Consider the following 13,673-nt stretch of genomic DNA (forward strand, 5'->3'; position numbering starts at 1 on the left):
TTACTACATTAAAACTAGTCTATGCAACCCATTTCTGACATGTCACCATTGTTAAGATTCAGTACAGTAAGAGGATGTATCCTGTGACACATGTCATGTGACAATGAAAGAACACAATCAAATGAAACCAAATAAGGCACTGAAAAATAAGAGAAACAAAGGGATTATTAACACTTTTATTGTTGTTCAATTCATTTGATTGTTTGTACTACTTCCTTATCTGCTTTTTATCTGTTTTACCCTTTATCTCATACATGTCTTTATTTTAAGCTTGCCCTTCACATATCACTGAGATGCAGATTGCTCCCTCAGTAATTTCTAGGTTCCTAAATTTTTAAACATAATCTGTTGCTATAATTTCATTGTCATATCCTGTGTGCAGGATCCTGGATGGCTTTCTTAAATAACATCAGAGCAGTGACATAGTTTCATTCCCTTGACCTATTTCCTCTCTTATGCTAGATGGAGGAACCCCATGGTTTGAAGAAGTTTAATAAAACCTGAGTAGTGTAGGAGTTTCATTCTCTCCACCAATTTGCTCTTTTATGCTATGTGGAGAACCCATGGTTTGCAGAGGTTTCATTTCCATTACATCTTGTTTGTATGTAGGTATGCTCAGAACTCCACATGACAAGAAATTACTACTGTACCTTCCTCATTTTGTCTGAAGTTTTACATCTTTCCTAACTGCCTTCATCACTTAAATCTTATTTCTTTCCTTAGATGTTGCAATGTGTGTATTTGTCAGTCTCAGTTCAAAGCACCTGTTTCTCCTTCACATAACTCAATGTGTGATCATTAGTGCTCCACTTTGATTCTTCCCATACTGATTTATAGTCATCATTGTATTGCCATTATATTTACAGCTGATTTCATTTGAGGAAATAATGTGTGAGTCATATTTTAACAAAGTCTTCCTGGCCTTTGAGGCATATTGAGCCTGAAAATATTTTATTAATCATGTAACTAAAAGACTACTCATTCCTACATTACATGTTATGTGTTTATGCTTTCAAAATATGTTCCAAGTATAGTACAGGTGGTATATTAAATGAAGAAAATTATAAAATATCCCAGTAAAAAGAAAAGAAAAAACCTTGGAGCTATTTATATTTGAAACCAGCTGACTAGGTACCGGCCTTGAAAACTATACTTAAGAAGAGAGGCTACATGAATCTATTGAAATCATGTGTCATAAATGACAGACAATACTGAATGTCTTAAATGGATAGAAATGTTGTATGTGAAGCCATTGTTTATTAATATACACACATACCTTTGCTCGCTTCTTGAATTCCTCTTGGGCAGCAGCAACATTCTCAGACTTTCCACTCCATGCACGCATAGCAGAGGTCTGAAAATGCATTTAATGATTAAAATTATCCTAGTGTTTAGCTCATTAGATAGCTTAGAGGAGGGAGTATTCATAATGCACTGTAAATCATGACAAAACTGTTGTGTTGGGTAACAATCCCAAATCAAAATTCTAAAACAGAGTTAATTCATAAATACTGACACTACATATTCAGATTTTTGTAATACCAAAGCCATATATAAAACATGGAAAGCTGTTCTTAGAGAAAGTACACATTAAACTGTAATTTGGTTTTAATAGTATCAAAACAATTCCTGAGATAAAGTCCCTTACACTATTAAAACTAGGAATGGTAAACTATATTTTCGTAATTACTGATCATTCCAAAGAAGTGGAAATGCTATCTGAAAATTTCTGACATCTCTTTTACACTTAACATAAATGTGACCATTTATTAATGACCCGTGTAAAGATATTCAACGGCCCTGTATGGTACTGCACAATATTAATACTTATGTTGCAATGTTCATGATTTTGAGGTATACGTGGAACAAGAAGCTTGAAAAAACTGGGAAGATCATTGAAACTGATAGCTGGCTTTATATTTCTGGCAATTGGCTCCAGTATAATAGGTACTGCAAAGCTGAGATTTTGAGTGTGTGTAAACTATGAGACTTAGACACATACAATACTGCCGAGAACAAATATAAGTAACAAGTGAACAAGTAGCTTGGCTACAATTAGGAGGTTTATTTGATTGTAGGTTGCAGTAGTTCTGCAGAAATGAAAAGGCTTGCACTGGATACATGAGCACATGGGGCAGAATCAAATCATTTCTCCAATTGAAGACCTTAACAACAATAATTATCACTTCTTCAGTTATATTCTAAGATTTCTCAACAACACAGCCATAGTTTCAACATTGTATTCTATGTTTCAAAATTTCTAAGAACTTACAAACACATGTCACTTCAGACTTACTTCATGAAGAAGTGAGCAGACAAGCTGATTCTTACCTGCAGGGCTCTGCCATAGCTGAATGTCAGTGGCCAAGGCTTCTTCCCTGGGAACTTATTGATTGCATTGAGGTTCACAGATGACTCTTCCTCCGACTGTCCACCAGACAGGAAAGCAATACCTGCAAAACACCATCAATGTACAACTTTCTTTACAGCGAAACACTTGTCACAGCATGCAGGCTCTCTCTCAAACATCCATTAAGTAGTTTATTAGCAAAGGAAGGCAGCTGTCAAAAGCAAACTCAATAGAAGAAAGTACAAAAAAGATAAATACATTTCAAAATAAAGGAAACCATTACTTATCATAAGTCACACTATAAAACATAAAAAATATTTAGTTTTAGAGAAAATGTTTTTACTAAGAGAAATGTATTTATTGAATAAAGTACACATGCAGACAAACCACACACACTGCACTTTTTATTTTTATTATCAATAGGGATTTTTCTGCTGGTCATTCTTATCTTTACATTAGTTATTTTCGAGCAAACAAATGACTACTCAAGCAAGGCATTTAAAGGAAGAGTTGAAGTGACTGTAGTGAGTGATGTGTGACTGAAGTGATGGATGATTCATGATGCACAAATGAACAAATATATCTCTGTGTGTTTGGACAATAAATGTAAATGATATCTGAATATAAATGCAGAATAAATATTGTTGTAATATGCTTACATGTTTGTGTACAGCTTTACGTGTCTAATACCATTTTGTAAAATTTATTCACTGATAAATAAATACTACTATTATTACCACTGCCAGAAACATTCTGTTTCCTGCATTAGTAATTAACTATCAGCAACTGACTGTCTCATGTGTCAGTCACATAGAGCATGAAGCAAAGGAAACCGAGGAAAAATTTGGAAATCGAATTAAAGCTCTTGGAAGAGAGTAAAAACTTTGAAGTTTAGTGATGACATCATAATTCTGTCAGAGATGGCCAAAGAACTGGAAGAACAGTTGAATGGAATGGACAGTGTCTTGGCTAGTGGTTATACTATGCACAGTGTCATAGTATAGTGCAACAGTGTATCATATTCTGGGGAGACTCTCCATTAGCTCAGACAGTTCCCTTACTTAGAAGAGAGCTATCAGGGTAATGCACAGTACTAAGCCAGCAGACAACTATAGACCTTTCTTATCAAAATCAGTTATTCTGGACTCTTTAAAAATCGGAAATGTGTAAATTTGTTAAAATTAATATTTCTAATTTCAGCAAATATTTGAATGTACATGATCATAGTATGAAAAAGAAAATGAAATTCTGTATTCCTATGATGTGTACTTTTGCCTTAAAAATTCCCCTTTTAACGAATGTATTCACTGCACACACACACACACACACACACACACACACACACACACACACACAATTCTGTATTCCTATGATGTGTACTTTTGCCTTAAAAATTCCCCTTTTAACGAATGTATTCACTGCACACACACACACACACACACACACACACACACACACACACACACACACACACACACTAAAATAATGTTTGAAAATGTGTGAGGCAAAATTTGTAAAGGAAGCTTCCTGTATCATTTGACTAATGCCTGCAGTCCAACTACTACTCATACAGCCATGTACCACGAGTGGCTGCCTTCCGTGCCCACTCACTATGTGGGCTCTGGAGATCAGAGGTAAAAAATTCGTTGTACACACAGACATGTGAGATTGCTTTCCTTGCAGCCTTCACAGGTCACTGTGACCGCTGGTGGTGTGAGAGTCTCGCCACTGGAGGTGCTGCTGCCAGTCATGTGCCACCAGGTGCTGCCCCCTCCCCCCCCCCCTCCTCCGTATTCATACACAGCCTCTACACAGGTCATTCTGTGGCAGTTGACATTGGGAATCACTCTGCGGCCAAGTGCTGATCGTCCCTGCTCCCTCAATATGGAGGGAGGATTTTACCAACTGCATGTCAAACTGCTTATGCCCACTTCACAGGATGTCACCTGCGACATCAAACTATCCCCTCTCGGGACATCTACTAATGCCAACTTCCCTCTCGACCGAAGACCGAGGAGCACATCAGGGGCTGTATTTCAGACCTCTCGGCCATTACCGAGTACAAAAAACGGTTCAAATGGCTCTGAGCACTATGGGACTCAACTGCTGTGGTCATCAGTCCCCTAGAACTTAGAACTACTTAAACCTAACCAACCTAAGGACATCACACACATCCATGCCTGAGGCAGGATTCGAACCTGCGACCGTAGCAGTTGCACGGTTCCGGACTGTGCGCCTAGAACTGTGAGACTACCGCGGCCGGCCATTACCGTGTACCTCCTCTGCATTGCTTTGTGGGAAATCACCTCTGTTATCACCTCCGAGCTCTCCGCCCTATGGAACTCCATTCTACCACTGACTGCAGCCACCTACAACCATTGCTGGGAACTCTAAGCCTGCATCGAATTACACACTTGAGGACTACTATTTATGTTGTTCATTGACTTAATAAAGTCAGCATACAAGAACTACCTGGGTTCATTATCTAGCAGTATGTCATTTCCACTTGATTATGAACATGAAACTGGTGAAATGATGGGGTTGCATCTCCCTGTGACAGACTTGGTGCTCGCACAGGGTAGCCTTTTTTGGTGTATTGTATTGGGCTGTGGCCAACATTTTTTCCTTACCTTCTCACTACAGCACAGAGGCCTTCAGTTGTTTTGGTGCTGTTTCCCCTATTACTAGCCATGCAGTGCAACACCAAGACCATGCAGCACAATGCGGAGCTTCTGCTGCAGTAGCTCACCCACCCAGTCAGTGCCCCGTCTCAGATGTGGATGCTACAGCTCCAACCGCTTTCTGTCTTCGATGATGCCTTGACTAGCTGGAACAATATTTCGTGGCCTCCATGACTCCTAAGGACACTTCTCAGGGAGCATTTCTTTTCTTTTGATCTGGCACTTTGGCTTATAGCATACTCTCTTGGGGGACCAGCTTACACTGCCTACTGGGGACCTCATACTTCTGCACCTCCCTCCTCTTCAGAGGCATCTTCACGGGCAGCTCTGGACTACTGGCTGGATTGTCTCACCTGCCCACTTTTCCCAAATCCTCTGTTTCCTTTTTTGCCCCAAGGTCTATTGCAGCAGACACCGTCACAACAGGCTCCAACACCTATCGACACCCTGGTTCCTTCTCCTCCACCACCCCTGACACTGCTCACGGGTTGTGATGAGTCTCTGCTCACCACCGCCACTACTGCCAACTCCACTGCCATCATCATGGCCACTTGCACTATCTGCATAGCCTCCTTCACCAATGACCCTTTCAATGCAGACCCTGTTGACACTGGTCCTATGAATGCAGGCCTATTGATGCTGGCTCTCTCTCTTGTTATCCCACTGTTCTTCCCACCAGGATGGCACCATACCTTACATTGTCTTTTTCTTGTTTGACAAGCTACACCTTTTGGCATGCAGTGCACCTTCTGCAGGTTTTCATACTGCACTGCCCTGGCCTATTTTCACTCTCGGCCACTTCCGTCAAGGCTGCCACACGAGACCTCCTGCGCCTTCCACCTAGCAAAGTGTGGACGCTTTTCTACATCTGAATGCTCCAATGGGCTACTGGCTGGTTTTATCTGTTTGTTCAGTGCTGCCCTAGTGGAAGTTGCTTTGCAAGTTTGGGCCATAACTCTGATGCCACATTCAGCAACATGGCTGTTCTTCCGTAGCAATGACCGAATGCATCTCTGACTCCACCACAGCTCCTTCTGTGTGGTCTTTCTCCATCCCTCAGTCAGTAGAACTGGGCCTCTTCCATCTCAGATACACCACTCCTTGGGGCCTCTTCTCTTGCAGGGCCACCCCATCTCTGAGATTGCATTGTCATCTCTCCCTCCACAGAGGAGGGATATTGTATCACATGGCTAGTGCCTGCAATCAAACTACCACTCATACAGCCATGTACCAGGAGTGGCTGCTCTCCTTGTCAGCTCACTACACAAGATCTAGAGCTTACATGACAATAATCTGCTGTACACATCAACAAGTGGGATTATTATCCTTCCAGTCTTCCAACAGTTGCTACAGTTCCTGGTGGTGTGAAATTCGCAACAGGTGTTGCTGCCGACACTGGTGCTACACTGCTGCTGTAAGTCACTTGTGTCCAAGTACTGGCACCGTATCCATCCACAGTCAGCTTATAGGTCACACTCAGCTGTCTATGGCAGCCGACACTGGTAGTCACTCTGTGGCTGAGTGCTGACCATTTACTACCCTTCAATGTGGAGCTCCCTTCATCAAGCACCTAGTCACTCCTGGATCAATGCCAGCCTCACCTCTCAGTCTCTCAAGTGATAGTCCATTGTCAAAGATGGAGGATCACTTTGCTGGCCACTTGTCAAAGAGCTGGACATTCTCCAAGTGCCTCCTGTGCACTGGTTCGCGGGACTTGACCTCTGAGCCATGACCTGACATGACACCATCTGCTACCGGCTTTGCTTCCAACCAAAGGCCGAGAAGTGCATTCTAACCCTTCATGAAAATGCTAAGCCTGCACCAAGTGCCTCCTCCAAATATTGCTTCATGTGACATTGACTCTGTCATCGTCTCTGAGCTTTGTGCTTTGTGGTGCTTCATTCTACCACCGATTGCAACCAACTATAACCATTAATAGGACAGTCCAGTGCACAGAGATGGACGATAAGCCTGCTCCAAGTTACACACTTAAAGACTTTTGTTTGTGTTGTTCATTGACTTAACAAAGTTCTATTGTTCTTACTACCTGAGGTCATTACCTAGTAGCATGTCGTTTCCAATCGGTCTCAAACACAGGAGAGTCAAGTCTTAAGTATGTTAAGCAGGTTCTTATAGATATAGGCTGTAGAAGTTACACAGAGATGAAGACTTGTGTAGGGTAAATTAGCATAGAGGGTTGCATCAAACCTCCTCAGACTGAAGACAGTGCCAACAACGAACTGCTGTGTACTGTTTGTGTTTATAAACCTAAAATTAGCATACTAGAATTAGCAGAGAGGCTACTTTGAGAAAAGCTGCAGGTCCACCATCATGTTAAATAGCTGTTGGTAATTTACTGCTGCTTGCTTAATATTTACACCAGGAAACTGGTAACTACCAAATAATAAGTGTAGTAAGATAGCCATGCTATCTGTGATTAGGAGTTTCCAAATCTGTGTAACTAAACTCTCAGATAATCTTTGAAGAAGGAGTGGCTATCAATATTTGTTTCTGATTTTCTTGTGAATTAATAGGTATTTCCATTTTCTTGCTTTATGGCTTGTTAAAGACCTTTGTACTTATTGAGCACAAAAAGATTAGGAGTTATTTCTGAGTGTTATTTCTGAGTCTTGTACTGTGGTTGTGTAAGTCACACTTTATCTGAAACTAATTTTATTATTAGTGACTAGCACACTGTCAAATACCCACTATTTGACTGAAAAGATTTAGGAAAACTATGATAAACTCAAAATTAGAATTTCTGGACAGAATATCAAACATCTCGATCCATCATATTGCTACTGTTTCCCAACACAATTCCTTTGTGACAATCAATTTGCCATTTCATCTGGTTTTAAGGAGGAAACATCATGTACAGATTACAAATGGAAAACCATCAGTGTAGTGCAGCAACAGACAATTTAAAAATATATTTTAGCAAATATGGCAGTTAACTTCAGAAGACTAGACAAAAGTGTTTAAAAATCAGATATATAAATCAAGAAACAAAGGAGAGGCTTAAAGAAGGAATATTAATTGCAAAATGGGAAGAGTAAACAGCTTGTGCATTTGAGATCATATAAAATGATTGGTTGTGTAAGAATGAGATGAGATGAGATAAAGAGATTGGAAAGGGGGGGGGGGGGGAGGGAGAGGGAAGGCTTAAGATGAAACACCAGTTGGTTATGATTATGTGAATGGAAACTGAAGAAAAAAGAATGGAATATGGAAGGTGAAGAACGACTGTTCATACCTAATATACTTGCATGGTTTAACTTGCCTGAAAAATTATTTTACATACAATAATAAGTTGTTGTATGTATGGTTTTTAATGACAGAAATTAACCCAAAAAAAGTATCAGTGCAACCACATTCAAGGAAATAAATATTAATTGAAGCAAGTAACAACTATATCTAAACTGTAATAATAATCAAGGACAGAAATTCAATATTTTCAAAAAATATTGTATACTTGATTTTTGTTATTTCATCACTTTTGTGTTTGCACTTTATAATACAATGGCGACAGTGATTGTAGCAGTTTCACCTCGAACACTCTAATTTGTCAGCTCCATTCATCTATTCATTCGTCTGTCCTTCCACACATCATGTTTCATTGATAGGAATACAAAAAGATAGGGCACTGTCGGAGGCCATCAGGTCTCGGTTACTCTATTTCCATCACTTCATGTTGCTTCTTGTGGAACATCAGTGATGGACAATGCCTGTGTTGTTGGAAATGACTCTATCACACTGCTACACCACTGGAAAGAATAGCAGGAGAAAAGAAAGATAAAAAGGCAAGATCAAGTAATCTGGAAATATCAGTGTCAACTGGTTGTAGCATGGAAAGAATTGTAGCATTCAAAGTTTTCAGAACTAATGAAAGGGAAGGAACGGAAACAAACATTAGAGCCAAGTGCCATGACTTGTATCATTCAATCTTTTTAAAACTATGTCACTTAGTGGACTTAGAAATGTAGGAAACAGTACCCCTTGCAATGTATAGGCTACTGAGGGTGTCAGGAGAATGCTACAACAAGTTAATATCTCTACAGTGTTGATCAAATCAACTTTAGAAGCTTTGTGCATTATGATAGTGATGATACAGAACAACTAGAGTTGTTAATGTTCAGCTTTCAATTATTTTCCACAATACAGTTCCTAGTAGTGCAACAACCACTGAGAATTTGTGTTTAGGCTCAGCAATTGTCAGCAATATTTAGATGTAAAAGTGGTAGCAAATGGGTTACCAACCACAATAATGCAAATGTAAATCTAAATCTAATTTGAGACATAAGCTGCTGGGCACCACTTTTATTTCCAAATACTTGTTTAGGATCCCATGCATTAAACTGGTTTTAATTTATTTCCTTTTTCACCACTGTTTCCCATATCAAATATCTTGGTTGATTAATAATACAAATACTTGTAATATCTGCAATTTAAGAACTAGTTGCTAAAGCCAAATAACAGTCATCACAAGAACAGACCCGCTACAGCAGCAGGCACTGTACGATTCAGGGCTGTCACAGTGGCCCGTGCAATCTCCTCTGGTGTAGACTTCTTTGAAGATGATTCGCCTGGTGTTACCATGTTAGCTTTCAGAACAGTGCCCTCCAGAAAAACATGGTGGTCATTCAGTGCCTTGTACACAGCTGCCAGAACAGTTTCAGTTGCCTTCTGACATGTTTCCAAGTCATGATCACCATATGGCTCCACCTAAAGGGTTAAATTATCTTTAACAAGATGTTATTACACTTTACTAATTGTAAGTCACATGACATAGCAGCTAATTAATGTTCCTTTTATACAGCAATCATAATTCTTAATAAAATAACATAAAGCACTGCAACAGTTGGAAATAATTCTGATCCTTTTTTCCTTCTTTGAGTCCTGAGGAACATAAATTATTCAAGTGGAATATTTTGTGTCTACACATGATGAAAAAAAAGTTAAACATTTTCTTACCATAGTCCAACACAATTCAGACAGTGGAATTTAATGCAAGAAGATATTTAAATATTTTAACATATACATAGGCATGAAATCTTCTACCTATGATCCACATTAAACTGACAAAGGTAGGAATGTTGTCATCCAAAAAGTTCTACTTGACTCTGAACTCTGCTATCAATGACTGCTTTGGCAGAATATTGCCAAGTGATATTTCAGAAAACCCGAAGAAATTTTGGTTGTATATAAAAGCTCCCAGTGGCACTAAAGGCAGTGTCCAGTCACTAGCGAATGAGACAGGAACTGAAACTGAGAGTAGCAAAGCAAAAGCTGAAAGGCTTAACTCCGTTTTCAAATGTTCCTTTGCAGAGGAGAACCCAGGAGAACTGTCCAGTTAAACCCCCATACCTTTGAGAAGATGAATGAAATAAGTATTAGTGTCAATGGCATTGACAAAGAGATGAAATCATTAAAACTGAAAAAACCTCCAGACTGTATACTGAATTTACACCTGAGTTAGCCCCTCTTCTAATTATAATTTATCATATATTCTGCAAATAAAAAATTGGACCCAGTCATTGGAAAAAATCACAGATCACATTCATTGACAAGAAGAGTAGTTTTGTAGAAGTGATCCACAAAATTACCATCCAGTATCCTTGACATAGATTTGTTGTATAATCTTAGAACATATTCTGAGCTCAAACATAATGAGGTATCTCAAACAGAACCAGCATGCCAACCAACATGGATTCCGAAAACATCAATCATGTGAAACCAAATTCGCTCTCTTTTCATGAGAGACTGAAAGCTTTCAGTCAAGGGAGTCAGGTAGATACATTATTTCTTAATGTCCAAAAAGCATTTGATTCAGTGCCTAACCTACACTTATTGTAAAAGCACAATCATATGGAGTTTTAGTGAAATTTGTGACTGGATTAAGGACTTTTTGCTAGGGAGTATGCAGCGTGTTATCTTTGATGGGGAGTCATCGTCTGATGTAGAAGTAACAATGGGAGTGCCCCAGGGAAGTGTGTTGGGACCCATGCTGTTCATGTTGTGTATTAATGACCTTGAAGACAATATTAATAGTAACCTCAGACTTTTCGGAGGTGATGTAGTAATGTCTGAAAGAAGCTGCACAAATTTGCAGTCAGATCTTGATAAGATCCACGTGGGTACTAAAAGAAATCCTATAAATGTTGGGTTTTACAATAAATTGCACAAATTTAAGGGCTGTCAATTCAACTAAATACCTAGGAATTACAATTATGAGCAACTTAAATTGGAAAGCCCACATAGATAATATTGTTGGGAAAGTGAAACAAAGACTGTGCTTTGTTGGCAGAACACTTAGAAGATGTGACAAACCCACTAAAGAGACAGCCTTCATTACACTTGTCCATCCTCTGCTGGAATATTGCTGCGTGGTGTGGGATCCTTACCAGGTAGGATTGACAGAGGACATCAAAAAAGTGCAAAGAAGGGCAGCTCGTTTCGTGTTATTGTGCAGTAGGGGTGAGAGTGTGACTGATATGATACGAAAGTTGGGGTGACAGTCACTGAAACGAAGGCGGTTTTCTTTGCGGAGAGATCTAGTTATGAAATTTCAATCACCAACTTTCTCTTCCGAATGCGAAAATATTTTGTTGACACCCACCTACATAGGGAGAAATGATCATCATAATAAAATAAGAGAAATCAGATCTCAAACGGAAAGAATTAGGTGTTCCTCTTCCCCAATGGAATGGTAGAGGAGTAGTATGAAAATGGTTCGATAAACCCTCTGCCAGGTACTTGAGTGTGAATTGCAGAGTAACCATGTAGACATAGATGTAGATTTCAAAGTGCTGCAAGGATTGGTAACTTGATTTAAATGTTCAAAAATGTAAAACTGTGCACTTCAAAAAACAAAAGTTGGTTTCTTGGTAGAATACTGGGGAAGTACAGTCAGTCGACAAAGGAGATTGTTTACAAATCACTTGTGGAACCAGTTATAAAATATTGCTCAAATGTGTGGGAACCAAACCAATTATGACTAACAGGGAATATGGAACATATACACAGAAGGGCAGCACAAATGATCACAGGTTTGTTTGGCTTGGGGAGAGCGTCACAGAGATACTGAAGATATTGAACTGGCAACCTCTTGAAGACAGACATCAACTATCCTGAGAAAATCTGCTAATAAAATTTCAAGAACTGGCTTTTAAATGATAACTCTAAGAACATACTACAACACCTTACATATCACTCTTGTAGGGATCATGACAATAAGGTTAGGATAATTACAGCATACACAGGGGCATTCAGACAATCATTCTACCCACGCATCATATGTGAATGGAATGGGGAGAAACTCTAATAACTGGTACAAAAGGACATACCTTCTGCCATGCACTTTAGTGGTGTGTATAATACATCTGATTTTGTAAATGTTAAATGCCAGAAACGCCTTGCTGTAACATGTGTAAAAACTGATTTGTGCACATCTTTTGCTTAAATCCTTTTGTCACTAAGATGAAAATAATACTTAATTACTTAAATTTTGTTTCTTGGGAAATAGTGGCAGGAAATGACGTCCTTCACGAATATTAGACTCCTTTACTGCACTGGCATATGACAACAACAAAAATGTTTCATAAGTTTCTTTCAGAAACCTCAAGTGTGTGTTTGGTGATTTTTTTCATACATCTACTAAGAACCATTAGAAGAATAAATCATAATGAATAGTGCACTCAGCAAAGATATGGAAATAGCTACAGTCATGTAGTAAAGCATTAGTCAGTAGTGTTGTATAGAAGTCACAGGAAAACTATTTTAAATGACTAAACAGGACTTCAAATCTCACTCCTTCCAGATACAAGTCCAATATCTTAAAGTCAGCAGTATTTCACTGATATAAAATATTGCTTGTTTGGTAATGCATTATACAGGGTGTTACAAAAAGGTACGGCCAAACTTTCAGGAAACATTCCTCACACACAAAGAAAGAAAATATGTTGTGTGGACATGTATCCGGAAACGCTTACTTTGCATGTTAGAGCTCATTTTATTACTTCTCTTCAAATCACATTAATCATGGTATGGAAACACACAGCAACAGAACGTACCAGCGTGACTTCAAACACTTTGTTACAGGAAATGTTTAAAACATCCTCCATTAGCGAGGATAGATGCCTCCACCCTCCGTCGCATGGAATCCCTGATGCGCTGATGCAGCCCTGGAGAGTGGCGTATTGTATCACAGCCATCCACAATACAAGCACGAAGAGTCTCTACATTTGGCACCGGGGTTGCGTAGATAAGAGCTTTCAAATGCCCCCATAAATGAGTTAAGAGGTTTGAGGTCAGGAGAGCATGGAGGCCATGGAATTGGTCCGTCTCTACCAGTCCATCGGTCACCAAATCTGTTGTTGAGAAGCGTACGAACACTTCGACTGAAATGTGCAGGAGCTCCATCGTGCATGAACCACATATTGTGCCGTCCTTGTAAAGGCACATGTTCTAGCAGCACAGGTAGATTATCTCGTATGAAATCATGATAACGTGCTCCATTGAGAGTAGGTGGAAGAACATGGGGCCCAGTCGAGACATCAGCAACAATGCCTGCCCAAACGTTCACAGAAAATCTGTGTTGATGATGTGATTGTACAATTGTGTGTGGATTCTCATCAGCCCACAAA

General features: G+C 39.4%; 1 protein-coding gene across 2 annotated transcripts in view; it reads right to left on the reverse strand.

Annotated features, from left to right (window-relative positions):
- LOC126284898 (fructose-bisphosphate aldolase-like) overlaps nucleotides 1-13,673 on the reverse strand; it is a 73,738-nt gene that overhangs the window by 19,507 nt on the left and 40,558 nt on the right. For both annotated transcript variants that reach the window (XM_049984161.1, XM_049984160.1), the window contains exons 5-7: nucleotides 9,525-9,753; nucleotides 2,332-2,453; nucleotides 1,277-1,354 (exon numbers count right to left, since the gene is read on the reverse strand). In XM_049984161.1, coding sequence (XP_049840118.1) covers nucleotides 1,277-1,354; nucleotides 2,332-2,453; nucleotides 9,525-9,753 — 429 coding nt within the window. The remainder of the gene's footprint in view (nucleotides 1-1,276; nucleotides 1,355-2,331; nucleotides 2,454-9,524; nucleotides 9,754-13,673) is intronic.

This window comes from Schistocerca gregaria, chromosome 8 (genome assembly GCF_023897955.1).
Source record: "Schistocerca gregaria isolate iqSchGreg1 chromosome 8, iqSchGreg1.2, whole genome shotgun sequence".
Taxonomy (NCBI): Eukaryota; Metazoa; Arthropoda; class Insecta; order Orthoptera; family Acrididae; genus Schistocerca; species Schistocerca gregaria.